Below are 26,256 nucleotides of genomic sequence, written 5' to 3'. Positions count from 1 at the left end.
TTTGATCTTTTTGACTACAAATGAAATAGGATTGCTTTTTGATGGTTGTCACTAGTTGGGATAATGACCTTTTTATAGCTTGATCTGTGTTTGCATATGAATTTTTGGCATAAACTTCTTTTATGAGGCTTGAGTACTTCATGTAATAGGGTATTCTTAAGATGTTTTTCATATGAGCTTTCTTAGCTAGGGTAGGTTTCTTTCATACTAAATGACTTACAAAGTATCGGCTTTGTGAAGGCTTTGGCACTCTTGAGATGCTGACTATTAAGCATTATCTCTTCTTTGGCTTTAACTTAAAACTACTTGATTGGCTTTAACTCATGGAGAACCTAAGTCGTAGACTATGCATTGGTTTTCAAAAATGATATTCTAAAAGTAATTTACAAAGTAATAGAAGACTCTACTCTGTGAGTATAACTTGGGAAGTCTAACAAATCTTTTGTCTTGACTATATGGATGTAGGTGAGAATTTTATCTTGACTTAAAAAGGTTTAGCGTGTTGAAGTCCCCGATGCTGAAGATCCCTGATAATTCAATCGAGATGACCTCAACAACTCTAATACTTTTGTATAGAATCATTAGAATGATGCCTCATCCTTATTATGTTGTACATAAATGAATCAAAGACCGAGTCATTTCTTGGTGTAGGGAAGCCACTAAGCTAAAGTTAAGATGGTCTGTATGGTTTTTGTGTAGGGAAGCCGCTCTCGAGTGTGAGGCAAAATTGCAGAACTTTGGATGCAAAAATTTTAAGATAAATTGTGTCTTTGGAATTTGCATGCAATTTGTAATTTGCCGCTCTAAAATTTAAATTTGGACGATGGGAAAATTTACAATTTTTTTTAGATATAAGTGGTGCAAATATGCCAAATAGACTTACATCATTATATATAACAAATAATTATAGTATGTGGGTCGGCTATGGGTCAGTAAGCAGAGAGGTGGACGCACTCACCTCTTTGAAGTCCAACACTATTCCTGCCTCACTTACGACCACTAATAAGAAATAGAGGCCGATTGCGCTCTCTCTCTCTCTCTGTCTCTCTCTCTCTCTCTCTCTCTCTCTCTCTCTCCCCCCTGTCCGAGGGTCCGCTAGGGCTTCCTTTTCGGTATTTGCCTGTGAGTGTCCAATGCCCCCTCGCATCTCATTTACGGGTGGGTGTCTACTCCCCCTTTGGTGAGGCAGCGAGTCATATGGCATAGGGAGACGTAGGTAACAGCCAATGAAAAGGCGAGAGAGAGAGAGAGAGAGAGAGAGAGAGAGAGAGAGAGAGAGAGAGAGAGAGAGAGAGAGAGAGAGAGCTCCTTGCCGAAGTCCTTGCTCGAAGAGTATCTAGAAACTTGGTGCAGCCTGTAAGGAGACAAAAGCGATAGCCACCAACCTATCTACTTAGGCAAAAGGTAGAATTAAGAGGGTCTCCATGACTTTTGTAAGAGGGTCTCCATTAAGAGGGACATACCCGGTCTTTGCCTCGGCCTACAAGCATGTGGCCCAACCCATTTACCTATACGAGGACGCGCTTGGCCAAGTGTCTCCCACTTGGAAGGCCGCCATTCCAACGAGCTCAACTTGGGCTTCTCTGATCATAAGACAACTTCTTCAATAGCCTCCACGAGTGCGGTGCTTCAAATCGTGGGCTTACTAGTTAGCCATCTAGAGATAATTTTGGCCATTGCAATATGTTCATTGGTAAGAGTGAGCCAAACCTGCTGTAGGCGGGTCGCACGAGCTTGTATTTGGAAGGGATAAGCACCTCCCCCTGTGGTGGGCCCTCTGGCTACAAAAAATATTTACGTACATCAACATATAGGTACATTAACATGTCCCACATGGAATAGAGAGAGTGTGAGAACAACCTCTTGTGGAAAAGGTTGGAGTTTTCCTTTGATTAAGGCCCCATTTGTAGAGTAGAGATTAGGGTAAAGTCCTGCTGTGCAAGCTTGGAAGAAGATGATGTTTGTAGAGGGGTCGTAAGGGTAGAAGATGACACAGTTTAGCTGATATATGAGAATGGCGGGTTCATCCGAGGATGCCAGATTTGCTGTTTTTGATTTCGAGGAGGACCTTTTCCTAGAACCTTTTGACCTCTTTGATGAAGCAGACATTGAGCTCTTGAGAGCTCAAGCACAGCAGAATGCGCTCCTCCAGGACTCTGTTGCTGCTTCTGCAGAGATGGAGGCTCCATGTGAAGAAGCAGTCCTTGCTACTGCCGGCACGAGTGCAGCGGCAGCAACACTATCCGCTGCCGAAGAGCCTTCTTTGCAAAAATGGTTAGAGACATCAGCTGCTGAAGAACCGGCTCCACTCATCGTTGACAAGCTACGGCATTGTGTCCACATAGCGACATCCAAGGTTGAGCAGGTACATATGTTATGGCTATGTCAAATGACTGTCGCTTGTATGGTTCTGAGCTTGTACTTTTAAGAGATGCTTCTATCTGGTTTTTTGGGGATCGGTTGAAGGCTGAATGACACGCTGTCATTGCAAAGTAGATTTGAAACACTTGATAATGACTTATACTGTTTTGTTTAACAAAGTGAGTAGAATTTTACCTGGTTAGAACTACCAGAGTAACCTGTTAATTATTTTTAGAGGAGTGCATTCAAAAGCTTCATGATATTAGTGATTGTTAGAGCTAAAGCATACTGAGAACCAAAATCTCTTGCACACAATTTACTTGTGCAATATATAATGTCTTTCCTTCTGTTGCTGTCTTAATCATGATTGCATAGCTGGTGTTGCAAATGAAATTCATGTGAATTTGTACATAGTAACCTCCATATGGGCCAGCTTTAGCAATGATTACCGCATATGCAATCACTTTCAACTCTGAAGATAACACTAGATTTTGTTGCACATTGCGTCATCTTCATTCAACTTCTTCATTTTTTGTTTTCTTTCATCAAGGGCCATTAGGTTGGCTGTATGACTTAGGATGTCCCACGTATCTTGTTATCTTAGAACTATGGAAAAAGGTTTGTGGGTTAAAAATGAAATGGTCTTCATATTTCAGAATTTCTGAACATGGATTTGGTAGACATCTTCACGGCCTTCATAATGCAACCTTTACCAGAAACAATGAGACAACTCTGGAGTCTTGGATTTACCTTTTTCTTTTCTTTAAGTAATTAGTGGGTTTTAACCATGTGCTGGACATAACATTGCAAGAGCTCTTTGGTGTCTTTATTGAAAACGTGGATGAAAATTTTACTGGCTTAAAAGTTGAGGAGCTTCCATAGAGTTGAGAAGGGTATCTTATGGCATTGCTCTATTTGTGCATAATGAGAAAATCAAGGGCTAACACAATGTGTACGTTATCGTGTGGCTGATAAACTATGCTATTTCATAAGACCTCCGGGTGATTTGTCTTTAGGAACAAACGTGAACCACAACTATCCCATGATTGGCGATGCCTAGTTTTAGAGTAACAAGCTACACAAGCCGAGATAGAGGACTTTGCAAATTTAGGCACAATGTTATACATTCTATGTGGATTACAGGTAGCTATGACCACAAACTTCTTGAGTCCCAGTAATGTTTTTAGAGGCAGCTCACCCATTAGGGGTTTATATATTGGGGTCTTTACTTGCCACTTGTCCTAGAGAACACCTTGGGAGAGCCTTACCGTGGACCAAGTGGGAGTAATTACTCCACGATGCCTTCACTTTTCATCTCAAGATGTGCTATTTTCTCAACATGTCTATGATTTATCCACATGACCAACACCATTTGTTGTCTATCTCCCTGGAAGCTAGATTTTACTCTTGTAGCATATGAAAGATAAAATGCATTGGCACATGCTATAGAGTTATTGCCAATTTTCTTTTCAAGTGACACAAAGCATACTTTCTGTAACGAACTTGGGCACCCCAAGTCTAGATTCTGTCGCGACACGAGAGAGATTCACTTAAAATACTTCACAACTTCAAAATCACACTTCAATTTGGTTGACACGGTCCGGTGTAGTTTTGTGCCCAGAGAGATTGGCCCCAAAGAGTGTTGCCCCTTTCGGTATTTCTTTTATTCTAACCTTTGAGCAAAGTACAACTCGCACTCTCTCAAACTCTACGTCCAGATGCTCTAAGAGTAAGGCCCTTAGGGTTCTTTTATTTTTACAAGGGATGCCCAAAGGAAGAGCCCCAAAGCAGTTAAACTCAAAAGCAAACTGTTCCAAAAGCTATTGGTCCCAAAAGCTGGCAGAAAAAGCATCAGCACAATTTGCAAAAATCTGTATAGGTTGCCACGTCATCACTTGTCAGCGCAAATCGCGGAATGCCGTATTGTATGCCATGTCAGCCGTCGTACTGCCACGTCAACACGTGTGTATATTTGTTCGGGTGGCTCTGCCACGTCACCAATTTGTGACATACCCCCCTCTTGAAAGAATTGTTATCGCCCTCGATTACGCTTGCAAAAACATACAGAGGCCATAAACTGTCTTAGTAGAAAGCGAGTGTTGGTACCGACGCACTAGACTCGACCCATCTAGCACTTGTACAAAACGACAGTTACATCACATGACATCACAGGATATCACATGACAAATCACAGAAAAATTCATTCCAAACCTCAGACCATGACTGCCGGCAACGTATTTAATAATCGCATCTAGATCCATTCCGGACCTCACTGATATCGGAGTAACTAATCCCATATTGCGATCATGTCTATAGAGATTTTTGACTCAAGTAACAGGGGAAATTAGTTCCCTTGTTACGTTTCTTCAGTTGCTTTTCCGACGGCTTCTTCATGTTTAGAAGTTGATTGATTTGGGCCTGGACCGCATCATGGAGTTCTTCTTCAGTAAACATTCTCGAGGTAGGAGGCTTCTTGATTGTCGGTTTGATTGGTGGCTCGGTGGCTTTTTGCCACTGAGTGTGCTTCAGCGATGGATTGCTGAGACAAAATTTTTGCAAACTGAGGGTCTTTCACAAATTGAATCATCTGCTTTGTGCACTCGTCAACCTGCTGTCAACGCTGCATCCCTTGAAGTTCATACTGAGTAGGCCGAGGTGGCCTGACTCTTCTTTTGTTAATTCGTTTAAATCTACTGCGTGGTCTCCTCTCGCATCAACGGATTCAGAAGAAGTCGACTGATTCTTTTCAGAATCCATAAGTGTCGCGAGATAAGGGATCAGATTTCCGAGTAGGAGAGAAATCGGGCGTGCTTTGATACCACTGTAACAAACTTGGGTACCCCAAGTCTAGACTCTGTCGTGACACAAGAGAGATTCACTTAAAATACTTCACAACTTTAAAATCACAGTTCAATTCGGTCGACACGGCCCGGCGTAGTTCCGTGCCTAGAGAGATTGGCCCCAAAGACTGGCGCCCCTTTCGGTATTTCTTTTATATTAATCTTTGAGCAAAGTACAACTCCCGCAGGGTCCTCCCCTCTCAGACTCTGCGTGTAGATACTCTGAAGAGTGAGGCCCTTGGGACTCTTTTATTCTTACAAGGGGTGCCCAAAAACAGAGCCCCAAAAGCAGTTAAACTCAAAAGCAAACTGTTTCAAAAGCTATTGGTCTTGGTGTTTGGGGATACTTCATTACCAGATAGAGTTACTGTGGCTGTGCGCGATTGAGACTACTCTCTCCGCATGGTAGTCATTGGCCGCCCAGGACAGTGCTTACGCTGTCACGAGATGGGACACTTGGCGCGAGATTGCCCCACCTTGCCACGACATCGGCGGCAACAACAGCCGGTCCGTGGCGGTCACGTTCAAGCACGTGGTCAGCGTCAACAGCCGGTTCCTCCTCCTTTCCCATCTACTACTCAAGCACCTCAGCAGCCTACAGGCGCTCCTCGAGCTCCGGCCCTCCATGTTCCTCCCTCCGCTTCAGCTGACACTGAGGCAGCATGGCAAACAGTGGGTCGTAATCATTCCTTCCGTCCTCGTCAGCAACCAACAACACAGCCAGCTCCCAGTGTTACCTCTCCTGCTCCCTCTCAAGTTTCCACCACCCCCTTACCCCCTGCATCTCCTCGCCATTCTTCTTCTTCGCGACAGGATCACTTACCTCTGTTACCAGCTTCTCCTTCACCTGCAGTTCCCCCGCCCGCTCCTTCCCCTCTTCCCGAGGTCCCTGTTCCCATGCAGATGGATCATTCACCGCTACTACCTCTCCCTTCTCCTCCTCTTCCTCTCGCCCTTACTCTCCCCCCTCCGCCTTCTGATCCTCCCCCTTTCTCAACAGCTCATACTTACGTCTCAGCTCTTGCCCTCTTTCCTGGGGCACTCATCGGGTTGAGATGTGCGGAGACACAGAAGGGCCATTGCGGGTGCAGCTCTATCTTATGCATCACAAGACAGGTTGTGTTCCCTCTTTAATAGGCAGTCGCTCTCAGCCTACCCATTCCTTTTTCCTTCCATTCCACACTGCTCAGGAATGGTCCGAGGATTAGGCTCTACATTTTGTGCACGCACAGACTATGGCTCAGCTTCATTTATTGTTGTCTACTTCCGCTCCTGATGTTTTGTCTCCTCACTACCCTTCATGTATTGGTGCTATGGAGTGGAGTGATGTTTATGCTTGCTATTCATTGCCTATGGTCATTCATGTATCCTCAAATGTGGTGCTTCCTATGTCTATGCGCATTTGGGGTGTCAAAGCTGCAGCATTGGTAATGCAATGTAAACAAGCTGAGGTCCGCAGTTGGTGCAATGAGACACCATATCTTAGAGAGGGCTTGCGGGTAGCTTTCCTACCGCCTGAAGCTCACCCCTTGGATGGCCCAGCTGCCTCCAAGAAGATGCGCAGTTAGTCATATGCTATTCAAACTCTTTCATGCAGTCTATGGATTTACATGTAGTTTCTTGGAATGCTAATGGTTTACAGACTTCTCGGGTAAAAGGTTCCCGTAAGCTTTTACTTCGCAGAGATTTACACGCTCATGTAGTGGGCACTGTGGATATATTGCTAGTACAGGAGCATAAGATTGCCCCCCCCCCCCCCCCCGATTTTTGATACTAAAGTCACTGATGTCTCTTTTGAGTTTTAGGGATACTGTGAGCTGACAGTATTCTGCTGTATGACTTTATGAACTAGAATTCCCGATAATATGATACTGATTTGTTCTTGACTTGTCTAAGTGTATGAACTGATTAGACGAAATGACTGCAGCATTTCGGTTTGAAAGATCTCGATAGACGTGATTGCAATAAGGATTAGTTAATCGGGCATCTATGAGGTCCTGAGTGGATCTAGATGCGATTGCTAAATACGTTGCCGATTAATCATGGTCTGAGATCCGAATGAATTTTGAATGTGATTTGTCATGTGATGTCAAGTGATGTCCTGTGATGTGACTGTTGATTGGTACATGTGCTAGATGTGTTTCCCTAGTGCGTCGGTACTAACAATCAATGTCTGCTAAGACAGTTTATGGCCTCTGTCTATTTTGCAGGCGTAATTGAGGGCGATTACAATGGGGTATGTCACAAACCGGTGACGTGGTATGGCATGTTATGGGCTGCAGATACACAAACCCTCCTCGGCATGGCCCGCTCCCGGAAATTACGCAATTTTGTTGACGTGGCATGCCGTACGAAAACCCGTGATTTGCGGCGGGATTTGCGGTGAGAATTCTGAAAACAAGCTGACGTGGCAGTATGTACGGAAAAGTTGTACGGATTCTCAGTTTTTTATCTACGCAAGGTTTTAGGAAGCTTTGGGAAAATTTTTTGCTTTATTCTTTAATGCTTTTAAAAGATGGCAGCTTTTGGGGCTCTGCTTTTGGCATCCCTTGTAAACCAATAAATAGGTGTTGGGCTCCCACTTCTCAGAGCATCTAGACGCAGAGTCCAAGAGTGAGAACCCTCCCACTCTCTTGTACTTTGAACACAAATAAATACAAAAAGAAATACCGAAAGGGACGCCACTCTTTGAGGTCAATATCTCTAGGCACGGAACTCAGTCGGGCAGTGTCAAATCAATTGTGAACTGTGAATTGTTTTGAGGTGAATCTCTATGGTGTCGTGGTAGAATCTTGACTAAGAGTGTCCAGGTTTGTTACATCTTCTCCAAGGATGAGGCAGAACATGGACAACATCTGATACAGGTCTTGCAGGCATTGCAAGATCACAAGTGGTGATCAATGCCAAGAAGAGTGAATTTTTCTTATCGGGGATACACTTTCTGGGACACATCGTCTCAGCAGCAGAAGTACAAATGGACCCGGCCAAGACTGAGACTATACGTGATTGGCCCGATTTGAAGAATGTCCATGAAGTTAGAAGCTTCTTGGGCTTATGTTCTTACTACCGACGGTTCATTAGAAAGTTTGCAAAGGTTGTTTCCCCTTTGCATATCTTGACACAAAAAGGAGTCCCTTTCTCGTGGGGACCCACAAAGGTGACTGCCTGTCAAACTTTGAAAGAGAACTTGACTACATGACTAGTCTTGACTTTGCCGGATTTGCAAAAGAAGTCATTCAAAGTATATTGTGATGCTTGTGGTCGTAGTCTGGGTGCGGTCTTAATGCAAGAAGGCCATGTCATTGCCTATGAGAGCCGATTGTTTTCAAGGCTGGAGTTGACAACACAGATATATGAGAAAGAGCTTTTGGCGGTTATCCATGCTCTTACTCGGTGGCGACATTACCTACTCGGAGCCGATTTAACGGTCTTCACTGATCATCAGAGTTTACGCTACTTCTTGTCATAGAAGCAGCTATCGAAAAAACAGATGCGGTGGGCTAACATCTTGTCACAGTTTCACTTCGAGATTGTCCATGTGCAAGGACAGAAGAACTTGGTGGCAGATGCTTTGTCCCGGAAGCCGTTGGTCTTGGCTATTTTTGCGATTCATCATCAAAGCTTCAAGGACATGGTCAATCAGTACGCCACAGATCCAGATTTTGCAAAATGTATTCAGAATGGGTAGGTAGTAGCGGGATATTCCATTCGGGATGGCTACTTGATGAAGAAAACGATGTTGTGCGCTACACAGCCGCTAAGGGAAAAGGTTCTAACCGAATGCCATTGTCCACCATTTACGGGTCACCGCGGCATTGATACCACCTTGAAAGGTGTGGAGCGATACTTCTTTTGGCCGAGACTCAAGAAGTACGTGGACGATTTTGTACATAGTTGCTTGGTATCCCAGAAGGTCAAGTTTGACAGGCATAAAGCACAGGGATTGTTACAACCTTTACCCATTCCCACCCGCCCCACGGAAAGTATTGCAATGGATTTAATTTTTGATCTCCCGAAGACACAGAGTGGGCACGATGGTATCTGGACTGTTATTGACAGATTTAGCAAGCAAGCTCATTTCATTCCAGTGAAGAAAACAGTCCAGTCGGCTCATTTAGGGAGATTGTTCATTACCCAGATATTCAGATTACATGGCATGCCTAAGACAATAGTCTCTGACAGAGATCCTTGATTCACGAGTTTGTTTTGGAAGGCTATTTGAGAGAACATTGGCACACTGCTGCAGTTCTCGTCATCTTTCCACCCACAGACAAATAGGCAATCTGAGATTGCAAATTCAGTCGTACTAGATTTATTGAAGTCTTACGACAGGGAAGGCGCCATTTGAGATTATTGAAGGTGCTACGAAGGTTCCACCCTTCCTAAGCACGAAAGATAAGATTTTTGAAGCCGACCAGTTCACTAGGGACTTGGACTTGGTCCGGGAGGCGTTAGAGAAATCTCAAAAAAGATACAAGAAGGCAACAGATCGACACCGTCGCGATTTGAAATTAAAGAAGAACGATTGGGTGCTCTTACGTTTTGAGAAGGCACGCCTGAGAAAGAAAAAGGGAAAGGAGCGGCTTTTTCCAAAGCTTAGCATGAGATACTATGGACCTTTCCAGATAAAAGAAAAGATAAATGATGTCTCCTTTAGACTGAAGCTGCCCGATACTTGGAGAATTCACAATGCTTTTCATGTGTCTCTTGAAGTCTTTTAAAGGCGATGTGCCCGATGATGAGGAGCCAGATGCGCAACCCGAAGTGAAGGAAAGCAAGGAGATACTCGTTCCAGAACAGATACTGGCACATAAAGATAGAAAGATTAAAGGTAAAGTGATGAGGCGGTTCTTGGTTAAATTCAAGAACTATTGTGCATTGGATGCGAAGTGGATGGAGGAGGAGGACCTAGCAGATACTCCTCAGATTGTGAACCTTTACCTTGAAGCATTCGGTTTAGCATAGTCTACTCCGATAGAACCGCGATTTCAGCATGGGCGAATCTAGTGCAGCGGGTTTGCACAAGAGGAGAGTCACTCTGCTCCTTTGTCGACAGATTGCCCCGATTTTTGATATAGAGTCATTGATGTCCCTTTGGGTTTCAGGGATAATGTTGGGCTAACAATATTCTGCTAAATGACTTTATGAACTGGAATTCCTGAAAATGATACTAATTGATTTGTACTTGACTTGTTTGAGCGTAGGAACTGAAAGACGAAATGATTGCAGCATTTCGGTTTCATAAATCTCTATAGACATGATTGCAATAAGAATTAGTTAATCGGGCATCTATGAGGTCCCGACTGGATGCGATTGCTAAATACGTTGCCGATTAATCATGGTCTGAAATTTGGAATAAATTTTGAATGTGATTTGTTATGTGATGTCAAGTGATGTCCTGTGATGTGACTGTCGATTGGCACATGTGCTAGATGTGTTGTTCCTAGTGCGTCGGTACTAACAGTCAGTGTGTGCTAAGACAGTTTATGGCTTTTGTCTGTTTTGCAAGCGTAATCGAGGGCGATTACAATGCTTTCAAGAGGGGGGTATGTCACAAACTGGTGTCGTGGCACTGCCCCAAATACACACCCCGACTGACCGGGATGACACGTGGAAGGCTCACATGGCTACAGTACAAAATCCCGGAATTTCCGATGCAAAACGCGCTGACTGGCTGACATGGCACAGTGTACGGAAATCCGCTTTTCACGGAGGTGCTGATGTGGCAAAGCGGACGGATTTCCCAGATTTACGTTGGCTGAATTTTATGGCAGCTTTTGGCTCGGTTGCTTTATTTTTGAGAAGCTTTTGGATTACTGCTTCTGGGGCTCTGCTTTTGGGCATCCCTTGTAACCAATAAATAAGTGGGTAGGGCCTCACTTCTCAGAGCATCTGGACGCAGAGTCTAAGAGTAAGCACCTACCCACTCTCTTGTACTTTGAACACAGATTAACACAAAAAGAAATACCGAAAGGGGTGCCAGTCTTTGGGGCCAATATCTCTAGGCACGGAACTACGCCCGGCTGTGTCAACCTAATTGTGAAGTGTGAACTGTTTTAAAGTGAATCTCTGCTGTGTCGCAATAGAATCTTGACTTGGGATATCCAAGTTTGTTACAGTTTGTGACATCATAAGTGGGGTAAGTGGAACTCCCCGAATGTATCGAGAAACCCCATTTCGGATGACCCATTAATTCTTGGATAGAATTCGACTTTTGTTCAGGACAATAGTCTCAGATCTCTGCAAGGAGACCGCAACAAAACTGCTCAATTTGTTCCTAAAAGGTGACCTTCTTAAATGAAGAGGTTGGTAGAAAAGAGTCCCAAAATCTCTCGCAATAAGCACCTAAAGAATCTCCCTTGGTCATCCGAAGATGGTTCCAAGCGGTTCTTACATCCCGTTCATACTCCCGGGTAAGCCAAGAAGAAATAATGAGCCTTTTGAATTTCAACCACTTGACTGGAACTTCCTTCCTCAGAAGAAGAGTGGACCACCATGTTCGAGCATTTCCCTTTAGAAAAGATGCAGCCCTCCTGATCTTGGAATGCTCTAAGTAGTGCCCTCTAGAGAAGGCTGTGTCAAACTGCTGGATGAAGGCCAAAGCCCTCGGAGCATCTCGGAATCCAAAAAAGGATTCGAATTTTATCGACTTTCCACCTTCTTTAAATGCTTCTGTTTTCTTGCTCGTCTTCAAGGAAGTCATATTGGTTGGCTCTATAGAAGTGCTTCTTTTCAAGAGTTCTTGTCCATCTCTTTCTGCGAGTACAGGTTCCGCTTTTCTGCACTCGTCTGTCTTTTCGGCTTTCCTCCCTACCTGAGAGGAGAAGCAATGGCCACACACCATCTCGAGTAAATCTTATCAATCGGATAATTCTTCAGGTGTTTTGTCACAAAGTGATGACGTGGCTATGGGTAGCTGAAACCCTAATTTGAGGCTGAAACCCTAAAATCCCTGCAAACCCTAAATAACTGCCAGAAACCCTAATTTTTGTGAAACCCTAATTTCTGACAGCAAACCCTAATTTCTGCCGAGGTGCCACGTGGCAGCAGGAGCTTTCCGGAAATTGCGTCGCAAAACGCGCTGACAGCTTTTGGGCGTTGCTTTTTGGTCCACACGCCATGAAGGAGAGAGAGAGCTTGCTTTTTTTTATATAAAAAAAGAAAAGACTCTCTAAAGAGAGAGAGAGGACTACTGCTTTTGATTTTAAAAGCTTTTGGGGCTCTGCTTTTGGGCATCCCTTATACCTTTAAATATGTGGAGAGGGCTTCACTTCTGAGAGCATCTGTACGCAGAGTCTGAGAGTGAAACCCTAGCCACACTCTTGTACTTTGATCTGATTAATATAAAAAGAAATACCGAAAGGGGCGCCAGTCTTTGGGGCCAATATCTCTAGGCACGGAACTCCGCCGGGCCAGTGCAAATCTATTGTGATTTGTGAATTGTTTTGAAGTGGTTATTTGGTGCTGTCGCGGTTGATTCTTGACTTGGAGTGTCCAAGTCTGTTACATGTTTTGCCAATCTCGGGTCCCTGGAGTTCGTCGAAAAAAATTTGCCCAAATCTTCATTCTTTTCTTCAGTTCTCGCGCCGGATTTTCAAATTTTCTTTGCCTTCCCACTGAGACGTGTCATCTCTGTCAAATTCTCCACGAGAACCCATGTGTAATCTGGGATTCTTTATGGCTTTATGCCCTGTAAAATAGTGCGATGAAGACGGGAGCGCGCCCGATGCGCGATGTATGAAGGGTGGGAGTGGCTAATAAGTCCGGGGTCAGGGCACGAAGATTCTTTCCCAAAAACTGTGCGCGTTGCAAAAAGGATCATATCCTCCGTAGAAGAAGAATCTTTCTGTGCTTTGATACCATTGTAACAAACTTGGACACCCCAAGTCTAGATTCTACCACGACACAACAAAGATTCACTTTAAAACAGTTCACAAAAGACGACACGGCCGGGCGTAGTTCCGTGTCAAGAGGTATTGGCCCCAAAGACTTGACTCCCCTTTTGGTATTTCTTTTTATATTAATCTGTGGGCAAAGTAGAAGAGAGTCAGCAAGAACTCACACTCAGACTTTGCGTCCAGATGCTCTGAGTAATGAGGCCCAAAAGACTTATTTATTCTTACAAGGGATGCCCAAAAGCAGAGCCCCAAAATCTTTTAATTAAAAGCTTCTATAACTCAAAAGCATTATGCCCAAAAGCTGGCCAACGTAATTTTCGGAAATCCTTACATACTGCCACGTCAGCAACTCAATGCGTTTTGCGGAGATCCTGCCACGTCAGCAATCAACGAATTTTGCGGAGGTCTGTACTGCTCTGCCACATCAACTTGTCCGCGCGTTTTCTGTGCCTGGTGCCACATGGCATTTCCCGTCGCAGGCTATGTGTATCCGAGGATCTGCCACGTCACCAGTTTGTGACAGCTCGAGCGACCGAGCTAGGGAGATCTAGACGCCCATGACTACGGAGGACATCGACGGAGGCTGCATCAGAGGATTCGGATCACTTTGGCCCGGCATGCACGACACCCGATTAGATTGATGAGATCCGCCAGCGACCGATGATGTATCTCTTATGATTTAGCTCTTTCGAGGATTGTACACCCTGCTCATCTTGTTTCAGCCTTTGTACCAGCTCTCACAAAATATATTCCCACACGCACACCCACATTGTGTTGTATTAGCCCCAAGTCACTACTTTCACCCCCCTACTCATATCCCACACAATTCCACCTAGCTGCTTAGTTCACATCTAGCAAGATTTTAGTTTTTCACTTTACTTCAAATTTTTTTTGTACCCAGATATTGTATTAGATTCACCAAGATTGTATCAATTTGGTCTCATAGGTCATTTTGGCCTTTTGAAGACGTTCAATATAACATTTTATCTCTCTCTCTCTCTCTCTCTCTCTCTCGTTTTTGGAAAAAGTCAGGGCTGTATATTACTGAGTACAATATAATCCCCAACGGATGCCAAAATAGCCTATCACGTGGGGTGTACAAGTTGAATGTAAGGAGGAGAGCCACTATAGTGACAACTCAACTAGAACAATCTCATGGTGGTCGCCGGTCGGTGAGACGAGTGGAGGAGAAACCACCGAGGAGCATAATGCCACGTAATCTAGCCACCTGTAAGTGTGAAGAAGAGTGGGGATCGTGCCCAACGCCGAAGGAAGGCAAATCGGCGAGCCTCGGCTGCTCGAGATGCACCTGAGGAAGAATCCCACTGCCAAATTGGGGTGTGAATGATGTCCAACCAAATGGCAGTGAGGGTATCCTGAAGGGGCTGTGGAGCCGCACTTAGAATGTGAAGACAACGAGCTCTCCAAACATTCCATAGTGTAATACTAGTGATGACTGAAAAAACTTCATCACGTGTCTGAGAATCCCCCTGCCAAGCAATCTGTGGTAGCATAGCCAAAGTCCCTCGCCGATAACCAGCCGAGGTAAGCATAAAGGCTGGATCTGTGTCTGAGCCCTCGTAGAAAAGATGGGGGCCGGGCATCGGCATCAACCATGAGACAGATCCCCAAGTAAGAAATCCATGCTGAACACCTGCTCTGCTAAGTAGAAAGCAAACTGCAAGCCACACTACATGGGAAGCCGAGCATGACCAAAGACAGTATGCAGGTGACTCAAGTAGTCGCAAAGGACAGCGAGTACATAACGGATCATGACCCATAGTAGCTAGCCAAGTCCCAACTGGAAGTCCCGCATGTGCAATCATCCACCGACGAGCCGCATGTAAATCCCAGATGGCAGACCAAAACTGCTGCAGATAGGCATGAGAGAGGCCTGAATGTAACCAGAAACGCATACGAGTGGGCTGCTCTGGCTGCTGTCTCATCAATGCTAACCGTCCAATCCTGACAGTGTACTCAAAGAAGGATACAGGTGCACCGGTGGGGTCAGAGTGAGGCCAATGCCACTCTCCTAGGTCCCAATAAAGTTGAGATAAGGCACGACCCTCCCACACCCAAAGCCTCCAAAGTGCAGCATCAACGGAAGCGAAACGGGGGTCAACACAACGACGCTTCCCGCGGGAGCCAACTACTCTGATGGCCTCCCATCGAGCGCCGGGAAGGACAAGGTGCGGAGAGGTGGCATCATATGTCAATCTAGCATGAATCCCCTGAGACTGGTCAGTATCAACTGTGAACAGCATGGTGTCTAAACGAACTAATAAGAGAGTGCTCTGAGCAAAGAGGCCTTCCCAGCCACAATGGGGAGGCATCTGAACCGTGCCTCTCATGACTGCATCCCACTGTGAAGGAACGGTGGAATCAATCTCAACCAGTCTATCAGTCACCTCGCGACCAATGTCATAATGTTTTGCCACAAAATCAGCATCCAGCATACGTGTCTCATGAAACAACCGCATAGAGGCAGCAGGGCTAGTGTCCCAGGCAGCCTAATCAATGTGAGTCCTCTCTCCAAGCTGACGGGGTGGATTAACCGAAGAATCAAGAACTGCAGCATTCGAAATGAGAGGCTGGCGCTCAATCTCCTCACGACATGAGGGAGGTAAGCGTATGATAGCCCGTCGCATGGAAACCAAATCTGAAGGAGCGATCTGATGAAGGGTGAGAGGGAGGTGGTGGACAAAGGGGCATCCGTAAAGAGAAAACGATACCCTGTATGCCAAGAATGACCATCTCTAGTGCCGAGTCGTGGAGTCACTGCGCAAAGAGCGGCCTGAAGAAGCATCTTCCAAGGTTCTTGTCCGAGAAAAAGTCCCCGAACAATAAGCTTGGTAAGAAGGGCGCGGCTCTGTAACTCTGGATCAATATTGCCAAGGCCTCCCTCTGACCTAGGACGAATAATCGTGGACTAGCGAACTCGAGCACGGGTATCAGTAGTCCCATCTGTGCCACTCCATAAAAAGTTCCACACTAGGCGGCAGAGCGGAGCTATCACACCAGAATGTAACATCCAACAAGAAGCCGTATACCATACTGTAGCCAAAATGACCTGGTTGGCGACCAATGCACGGCCAACCAACGACAGATGACGTGAAGACCAATGGCATAGCTTCTTGCGAATAGACTGTAGTACGGGTGCAAACTGCTGCTGTGAGGTAACATCGAATCCAACCTGAAAGCCCAGATATCTGCATGTCTGACTCGGCTGCAGCCATGTGAAACCATCAGCTACCCCCCAAGTAGGTATGTCATCACTGCCAACCAGTAACCCATAGGATTTATGCCAGTTAATGCGTGTACCACCGGCAATGCAAAAAACCTCTAGGGCCTCCTGCATGGCATCAAGAGCAGCTAGCAAATAGCGTCACATGAGCATAGTGTCATCAGCAAACTCCTGATCGATAAGGTCTGGAGCTGTCGGTACTGGCATGGTCAATCCACAAAATGCATGACTCTGAGCACGAAGAAAGTCGGACATAGTCTCTCCTACAAACAGATACAGATATGCTGCTAGAGGACATCCGTGACGGACAGATCGAGAAAGCTCAAAACTGCGACTTACACGGCCACCAATAGTAATAGCACTACTGGCAGTCCTGAAGAGAGCGGAAATGCCTGAGATCCATCTCGAAGGGAAACCCATCCTGGCTAAAGATCCTTCGAGAAAGTCCCACTCCACACGATCGTATGCTTTCTCGAAGTCAAGGATGAAAAAAGCGAGAGGCTCAGAAGATGATATGGCTGTCATCAGGAGGTGTATTTTTCCTGTTGCCTTCCGTAAATAAGTACTAGGTATTTTTATTTATTTTTATTTTTACTTGTTTTCCCCGGAACCCTTGAAAAGGTGCAAGTGGACATTGCATGGCCAGTGTGAAACGGCTGCGGCCGAATAGGTTTCTCACAGCGGGAGTCTGGGTCGGTCAGTCTGGGAGGTTGGGCCAATTAGCACTGAATTCTGATGAGTATGGAAGCCTGTGCGCGCCAAATGAAGTCTGGGCCACTCGGAAAGTCACTTATAACTTTATAAGTCAGTGGGAACTAGAGAATTAACTCAAAAGGGGCAAACTGGACACATGGCGGCTCCTGGTGAAGTTTTCCACTTCCATCAGCAAGAGGGGGCGCCCAATTTGAGAGAGGAGGCTGATTTGACTCATAAGTGACCTACAGTGTGTGTGTGAGTAGTGGGTGCAGGTCTACAGCTTTAATGGAAAGCTTGCCTTCTCCTCTGTCTCATGTAGCGCGATGATTTGCTCTCGTGCATCTCTCTCTCCCCTTTGGCACATATGGTAATGCCCCACTAGATGGGCTACTCAGATGAACATGTACAGTTCTGGGGTTTTATGCGCGTTTGCCAAGGCAAGAGCCTTCTGAACAGGAACCGGATTAGCTAATTGCTAATCCCCCACAGGTACGCACAGTTCCATCGCGAAAGATTGCGAGTTCGGAGAGAGTTCTCGCGTGAAAACTCGTCCAATTCACAGGGGAACTGTCCCATTGCGTGCGGGAGCCCTCGGGACGCGCGTAGACATGTTCGCTCCGCTAAAAACGATCCGAAACAGCGAATTACAGTCTGCTGTGTTTTTCTGCAGGTTTAGGATTTCGCACCTAAACTGCAAGGGAACACCGGGGGAGCCTCGTGAGAGCCTTGGGATGCGTGTACAGGCTTTTGGGCACCCGGCAGTGAAAAACAGGGAATTACAGCCCGCTGAATTTCTGTGACAGCTCACCAGAAAGCTTCCAGATAGCGAGGGAATCCATCCTAGACAGGTGTTTTTGACCTACAGGGGTTTTTGCGTCGTTATGCTGCCAAAATTAGGTCGAACACCTGCGTTTTCAGCCCTCGCCAGGTTTGGACAGCTTTGTGAAAGCTTGTGCTAAGTGGTCGGATCGTCTACCTTAATTTGAATAAAGAAATACCGAAAGGGGCGCCAATCTTTGGGGCCTACAAGGTGTCGGTCTCGTGTGCGCAGTGACATTCTATTCGCTGGACGCAACTGTGTTCTCTTCCCTTCTCAGGGCTTTGTGTAAAGTTAACAGGTAATTGAAATAGTATCGCCCTCTACGTTGTACAGGCCTGTTAAATGGTTCCATCGACGGGATAGTCACTTTTTCTTCAAAAAGTGCAGCGTGGATTGTTGTGGGTGAAAGCAACACAGAGCTTGTCGATATGGCAGAGAAGAGAGACCAAGTACCTGAATTTGGTATGGCTGGTTTTTACAATTTGGTATGGTTGGTTTTTCGCAGCCATACGTACCAAATGCAGATACCACAGGTAAAACAGTTGATGCGAGTGCTGGAATGATTAATCATGGAGCACCCCTGTTAAACAGCTGTTAAACAGGCACCTGTTTATGATAATGTGGCTCCTTTGAGTCAGCTTAAGGATTACAAGGAAGGTGGGCAGGGAGTGAAGTTTGAAACTTTCAGAGGAACTGAGGATCAATTGAAGGCTTTGACCTTCATACAGTAGTTCGATGCAGCTTATGGTGGAGGAAACTTCACGGAATCTTCAAAGATACGCAAGGCTGCCACTTTCTTGAAAGGGAATGCGCTTCAATGGTGGATTGCATTGTTGAACCAGGGTTAAGCCCCAACAACGTGGGTCCAATTCAAACAGCTTTTTGCGCCTGCATGGTTGACAAACACTTTCGATGTGGATGTGATGACAGAATGGCACGAGTTGAATGCTAAACAGTGTGCGAATCTGGAAGAGTACAATTAACAATTTTGGGCCGCACTGTTGCCAGTCACCTCTTACAGGTTTGTGCCATTGTCAGAACAAATTGAGAAGTACTGTTGCGGATTGCCCAAGAAAATCGGGACTATTGCACAAAGACTACTGTCATGAATATGTTTCAGTTGATAGAGAATGCAAGAGTGGCCAGCAATCTGTCGAAAGGAGATTCCGATGGATTTAATAGCCACAAGAAAGGGTCCCAGGGCAAACAGTTTTCAGCCAAGGGCAATGTTGCAGCAAAGCCTTCTGAGCCTCCCACAAAGAAGCCCTCCACTGAAGAAGGTGATACGTCCAAGAAGCAGTCTAAGTCTTCTTCGGGACGAGGAAAAAAAAAGGCATTTTTTTGGCAAAACCTTTGAAGAAAGGAAAGCTCTTAGGGAGGCCAAGAAATGCTACATTTGTGAACAGGAAGGACATTTTGCAAATGAATGCCCACAGAAGAAGTCACAGGATAAGGATGACAATTCAGACCATGAAGGGAAGAAGCCAAAGCCAAGTGCAGGACTTGTTCCAGATTTGGTTGTAGACCAGCCAAACACAGATGCCACGGAGCTGTGCAGAGCTTGGGGCAAAGTTAGAGACCAAACAGTGCTGGTTTTCTTTGATCCCGGAGCCCGTGCAAATTTCATATCACCAGAATTGGCATCAAAGTTGGGCATTCGTGCAGAGGAGATGGGTATGACAGGGGAAGCAGGTTTGGTATGCCCAGGTCATTCAGAGCCCGTTACTCCCATTTTGGGAAAGCTTCGTCTGCACATTCAGAGCTATGTGGATGCGGAAGAATTTCATATTATGCCACTTGAGGGCTGTGATGTGTTACTGGGTATCCCATGGTGTTACAGGTTGCATGCTATGGTGGATACTTACAACAAAAAGACTACCCTTGTACATAGAGGAAAGACTCATGTCCTTGATGTAAAGCTTAAAGGCGAGTCTGTTCCAGTTGTTTTTGCTTCTGCTATTTCATCTGTAATAAAGAATCATCTTTCTGCGTACTTGATCTTTGCAAAAGAAGTACCTCAAGTTGTATCTAATTTGTCTACCTTAGATATAGACAGGTCAACTTTTTTGAGTGGTTTTAGTGATTGTTTTTCGGACTCTTTGCTAGGGGAGTTACCTCCTAAGAGACCCGAGGATCATACCATAGATCTTGTGTCGGGTTCTAGTCCACCGAATAGACCACCATACTGGGTTAGTGCAGCCCAGCAGAAAGAGATTATGAGTCAGTTCAACGAGCTTTTAGAGAAGGGGTTGATTCAGCCCAGTTCATCCCCTTTTTGTTCGCCCGTACTCTTAGTGCAGAAGAAGGATGGTTCATGGCGCATGTGCATTGACTATCGCGCCTTGAATAAGAATACCATCAAGAACAGGTTCCCCATACCGAGGATAGATGACATTCTTGATCGGCTTGAGGGAGCGTCATTGTTTACAAGAATAGACCTAAAGAGTGGCTACCATCAGATACGCATTAGGCCAGAAGATGTCTATAAGACTGCGTTCAGGACAACATTTGGTCTTTATGAGTTTCTTGTCATGCCATTTGGTCTCACAAATGCTCCTGCCACTTTTAATAGAATGATGGACAGAATTTTTAGACCACATAGAAACTTCGTGGGTACCTTCTTTGATGACATGATTGTCTATTCGAAGTCCGAAGAGGAGCATAGGGATCACTTGACTGCAGTTTTCAATGAGTTACGTAAGAACAGGCTACTCATTAATGCGAAGAAGAGTGAATTCTTTTTGCAAGAAATTCACTTGGGCACATTGTTTCAAAGGATGGGGTACGCATGGATCCCGCTAAAGTGGAAGCAATTAGGTCATAGCCAGACTTGAAATCCGTACATGACATTCAAAGCTTTCTAGGCTTATGTTCCTACTACAGGAGGTTCATCCGAAATTTTGCTGAGATTGCTTCTCCACTCCATGCACTACAAGGAAAAGGAGTTACTTTCAAGTGGACAGCCAAGGAAATTTTAGCGTTCAAACACTTGAAAGAGAAGCTGACTTTAGATCCGGTAATCATTTTGCTAGATCTTTCAAAACCTTTTGTGGTTCAGTGTGATGCGTGTGGCCATAGTCTTGGTGCAGTTCTAATGCAGAATGGCCGAGTAGTCGCATATGAGAGCAGAATTCTTTTGAAGACTGAAAGGAACTTGCAAGTCTATGAGAAAGAATTGCTGGCAGTAATTCATGCTCTCACTAGTTGGAAACACTATCTGCTAGGGGCTGATTTTGTTGTCCAAACGGATCATCAAACCTTGCGATATTTCTCACACAGACAAAGTTGTCTGAGAAGCACATGCGATGGGCAAACATCTTGTCAATGTTCCATTTTCAGATTGTGCATGTGTAAGGGAAAAAGAATGTGGTGGCTGATGCGTTGTCACGAAAGCCCCAAATTTCAGCAGTGTCAATTCCGTATCATTGTGAACTAGACGAAATGAAGACACAATATGTTGAAGATTCAGATTTTGCAAGGATCTATGACCAGCTTGTTGATGGGCAACATCATGAGCACTATATGCTTAAGAATGACTTTCTCATGATGCATGGAAAGTTATGCGTTACTAGACAGTCACGGCCAAAGATTTTGATGGAAAGTCAGGCTCCACCTTATGCTGGGCATCGTGGAATTGATGCGACAGTGAAAGGGGTTGAGGCATTCTTCTATTGGCCAACTTTACGTCAAGATGTTGACACATTTGTAAGATCATGTTTAGTATGCCAAAAAGTCAAATTTGACAGACAAAAGCAACCGGGATTGTTGTAGCCATTGCCGATCCCAGATAGGCCATGGGAAAGCATAGCAATGGACTTTATCTTTGATCTTCCAAGGACGCAAACAGGCAATGATGGGATTTGGACTATCATTTGTAGGCTTCCAAAACAAGCTCGTGAATCTGGGTCTCTGTCGAAGACAATTGTCTCAGACATGCCATGCAATCTGACAACACAGTCTCGCTAAGTGATCCAGCTTGACTGTTTTCTTCACTGGAATGAAATGAGCTTGCTTGATAAATCTGTCAATAACAGTCCAAATACCATCGTGCCCACTCTATGTTCTCGGAGCTCAAAAATGAAATCCATTGCAATACTTTCCCAAGGGCGGGTGGGTATGGGTAAAGGTTGTAACAATCCTGTGCTTTATGCCTGTCAAACTTGACCTTTTGGCATACCAAGCAACTGCGTACAAAATCGTCCACGTCCTTCTTGAGTCTCGGCGAAAAGAAGTATCTCTCCACACCTTTCAAGGTGGTAGCAATGCCGCGGTGACCCGTAAATGGTAGACAATGGCATTCGGTTAAAACCTTTTCCCTCAACGGCTGTGTAGCGCACAACATCGTTTTCTTCATCAAGTAGCCATTCCGAATGGAATATCCTGCTACTACCTCCCCATTCCATATCCGAGTGAAAATATCTGCAAAATCTGTATCTGTGACATACTGATCGACCATATCCTCGAAGCTCCTATGATGTATCGCGGAAATAGCCAGAACCAATGGCTTCCGGGACAGCATCCACCACCAAGTTCTTCTGTCCCTGTACATGGACAATTTGGAAGTGAAACTGTGACAAAATGTTCGCCCACCGCATCTGCTTTTCAGATAGATAGCTGCTCCTGTGGCAAGAAGTAGTGTAAACTTTGGTGATCTGTGAAGACCGTAAAATCGGCTTCGAGTAGGTAATGTCGCCACTGAGTAAGCATGGATAACCGCCAAAAGCTCTTTCTCATATATCTGTGCTGTCAATTCCGGCCTTGAGAACAATTGGCTCTCGTAAGCAACGACATGGGCTTCTTGCATTAAGACCGCACCCAGACTACGACCATAAGCATCACAATATACTTCGAATGACTTCTGCAAATCCGACAAAGTCAAAACTGGTCCTGTAGTCAATTTCTCTTTCAATGTTTGAAAGGTGTCACCTTTGTGGGTCCCCATGAGAAAGGGACTCCTTTCTGTGTCAAGATATGCAAAGGGGAAGCAACCTCTGCAAACTTTCTAATGAACTGCCGGTAGTAAGAACATAAACCCAAGAAGCTTCTAACTTCATGGACATTCTTCAAATCGGGCCAATCACGGATAGTCTCTATCTTGGCCGGGTCCATCTGCACTCCTGTTGCTGAGACAATGTGTCCCAAAAAGTGTATCTCGGGTAGGAAAAATTCACTTTTCTTTGCATTAATCACCAACTTGTGATCTTGTAATGCCTGAAAGACCTGTAGCAGATGCTCTGTATGTTCTGTCTCATCCTTGGAGAAGACAATAATGTCATCAAAGAAAGTGCCCACAAAAGATCTGTACTCTCTGAAAATCCTGGCCATCGTTTGGTTAAAGGTCGTTGGAGCATTGGTAAGCCCAAAAGGCATCACCAAAAACTCGGATAAACCGAAGGTCGTCCGAAAAGCTGTCTTGTAGACATCTCCCGACGTGATTTGGATGTGATGATATCCGCTCTTCAAATCGATCCTGTTGAAACAAGAGAATCCCTGTAGTCGGTCTAGAATACCATCGATCCTAGGAATCGGAGATCCTAGGAATCGAGAATCTGTTCATGATGGTGATTTTGTTGAGAGCTCTTTAGTCAATGCACATTCTCCAAGATCCGTCTTTCTTCAAAATCAACAACACCGGAGAGCAGTAAGGTGAAGTAGTCAGGTGAAGTACTCGGCTGGATAAGACCCTTTTCCAACAGGTCTTTTACTTGGTTCATAATTCTCTTCATTCTGGGCTCGGCTCACACGGTAAGGTGGCCGGTTCGGTGGTGTGCTTCCAGGTATCAGATCAATGGTACGATCCTCAGGACGAGCTGGTGGCAACTCACGTGGTAGGCCCTCAGAAAAGCAATTGGCATGAGTGTGGAGAAAATCTTGGCGTTCTGTTTCTAAATCAGACATATTTGTCCTATGATCATCATTGAACTCTTTCAAAAACATCGAGTAAACAAACAGAGTAGATTTAATTAATTTTGAAACGGCCGGAGCCGATACAATAGGGACAGACTCGCCCTTAAGTTTTACATCAAGTACAATGGTTCGGCCCTTTTTTGTAGTCAAAGTCGCTTTTCTCGCCTGATAGTGTTGTTCTTATGGTATCAGGGAATTCCGAGGAGGACATCACAACCTTCCAAAGGCATTATGTAAAAGTCCTCGTGTCCCAAATACCCCTGACAATGCAACCGAAGTTTGCCAATGATAGGTGTAATGGCTACGTTCCTGCCGGGTGCTGCTAGAACTGCCTCTGCTAGTGGTCCCATCCGATCGGGTGAAATGAAGTTGGCCTTGGCTCCTCCATCAAAGAAAATCAGGGCTTCTTGATCTTTCACTTTGCCCCAAGCTCGGCAAAGTTCTGTACTCTTATCAATCATGCTTGGGTCAGTACCCATGCAATCTGGAATCAGTCTTGCTTTCATCTTGCCTTTCCGTCCACGTTCCTCAACTGCTTTTGAACTCTCTGGCCTTTCTTCCTCTTGTTCTTTCTGTGCCTTTTTAGGGCACTTCGCGGAGATGTGTCCACTGTCCTTGTTCCCCGCATCCAAAACACTTCCCTTCTTTAATGTAGTTGGCTCTCTCCCGAGGAGTGAGCCGGGGTCGTGCATTCTTATCTTTCTGATCTTGGGGACTCTTCTTCTTTCTACTTTCGTTTTTAGAAGCCTGCTCAGATTTCTGCATCATGATCTCATCTGTGGGGCAAGTCAAATTGCCTGAGTGTATGGCAAAGCCCCGTTTCGCATGACTCATCAGTTCTTGAATAGAATCTGACTTTTGCTCTAAGCAGTGATCTCAGATCTCCGTAGGAAGTCCTAAGGTAAACCGCTCAATCTGTTCTTTAAACGAGATCTTCTTAAATGAAGAAGCGGGTAGAAAAGAGCTCCAAAATCTCTCGCAATATGCGTCCAAGGTATCTTTCTTGGTCATCGGGAGATGGTTCCAAGCAATTCGTATGTCGCGTTCGTACTCCCGAGTCAACGAAGAAGAATAAAAAGCCTTTTAAATTTCAACCATTTAATCGGAGCTTCCTTTCTCAGTAGAAGAGTGGACCACCATGTTCGAGCATCTTGGAACCCAGAAAAGGATTCAGATCGACTATCCACCTTCTTTAAATTCTTTTTACTTTCTTGCTTTTATCTTCGAGGAAGTCATATTGGTTGGCTTTATAGAAATGTTTCTTCTTTGCATAAAACATGTGATCGTCAGAGTCCGACTGTCTGAAAATGACTCCTGTAGAACTGTTAGAAACTGGGCGAAATCTAGGCTTCTTTGCCTTTTTTCTTGCCCTTTCCGAAGCTTTGCTTTTTGCTCGCTTGTCCATGTCTTTCTGTGAGTACAGGTTTTGCTTTTCTGCACTCGTTTGTCTTTTTGTCTTTCCTCCCTACCTGAGAGGAGAAGCAATGGCTACACGCCATCTCAAGTAAATCTTATCAATTGGGTAATTCTTTAGGTGTATCACCAATCTCGGGTCCTTGGAGTACTTAAATCAATCTGTTCACACATATGCCAATTTGCAGTTGACGTTTGTACTCCTTTCTGGCAAACTTGTCCGAAAAAAATTTGCCCAAATCTTCATTCTTTACTTTAGTTCCCGCGCCAGATTTTTCAACTTTTCTTTGCCTTCTTATTGAGAGGTGTCATCTTTGTTAGATTCTTCACGAGAACCCATGAGTAATCTGGGATTCTTAATGGCTTTATGCCGTGTAAGACAGAGCGATGAAGACGGGAGCGCGCCTGATGCGCGATGTATGAAGGGTAGGAGTGGCTAATAAGTCCGGGGTCGAGGGTGGGGCACGAAGGTTCTTACCCAAAAGCTGTGTGCGTTGTAAAAAAGGATCGGATTCTCCATAGAAGAAGAATCTTTTTGTGCTCTGATGCCACTGTAACAAACTTGGACACTCCAAGTCAAGATTCTACCGCGACACAGTAGAGATTCACTTCAAAACAGTTCACAGTTCACAATTGATTCGACAGGGTATGACGGAGTTCCATGCTTAGAGATATAGGCCCCAAAGACTAGCGCCCCTTTCGGTATTTCTTTTTGTATTAATTTGTGTGCAAAGTACAAGAGAGTGGGAGGGTTCTCACTCTCAGACTCTGCGTCCAGATGCTCTGAGAAGTGGGAGCCTAACCACCTATTTATTGGTTTACAAGGGATGACAAAAGCAGAGCCCCAAAAGCTGCCATCGTTTAAAAGCATTCAAAAATAGCGCAATTTTTTTTTCCCAAAGCTTCCTAAAAGCTTGCGTAGAGTAAAAGGTGGGAATCCGTATAGCTTTTCCGTACATACTGCCACGTCAGCCTGTTTTCGGAATTCCTGCCGCAAATCCCGCCGCAAATCACGGGTTTCCGTACTTGCCACGTCAGCAAAACTGCGTAATTTCCCAGAGCGGGCCATGCCGGGGA

The 26,256-nt window shown here is 45.1% G+C and overlaps 1 protein-coding gene across 2 annotated transcripts in view; it reads left to right on the top strand.

The window, feature by feature from the left end:
- Positions 1-1,880: 1,880 nt before the first annotated feature.
- LOC147458310 (transcription factor GTE6-like) overlaps positions 1,881-26,256 on the top strand; it is a 28,558-nt gene continuing 4,182 nt past the window's right edge. For both annotated transcript variants that reach the window (XM_086511807.1, XM_086511806.1), the window contains exon 1: positions 1,881-2,365. In XM_086511807.1, the coding sequence (XP_086367933.1) occupies positions 2,009-2,365 (357 nt within the window). In that variant the 5' untranslated portion in view covers positions 1,881-2,008. The remainder of the gene's footprint in view (positions 2,366-26,256) is intronic.

Source organism: Adiantum capillus-veneris, chromosome 5 (assembly GCF_014529385.1).
Source record: "Adiantum capillus-veneris isolate H3 chromosome 5, ASM1452938v2, whole genome shotgun sequence".
In the NCBI taxonomy this organism is placed as follows: domain Eukaryota; kingdom Viridiplantae; phylum Streptophyta; class Polypodiopsida; order Polypodiales; family Pteridaceae; genus Adiantum; species Adiantum capillus-veneris.
The sequence above is the reverse complement of the archived record's forward strand: the minus strand, read 5'-3'. Positions and strand labels throughout refer to the sequence as shown.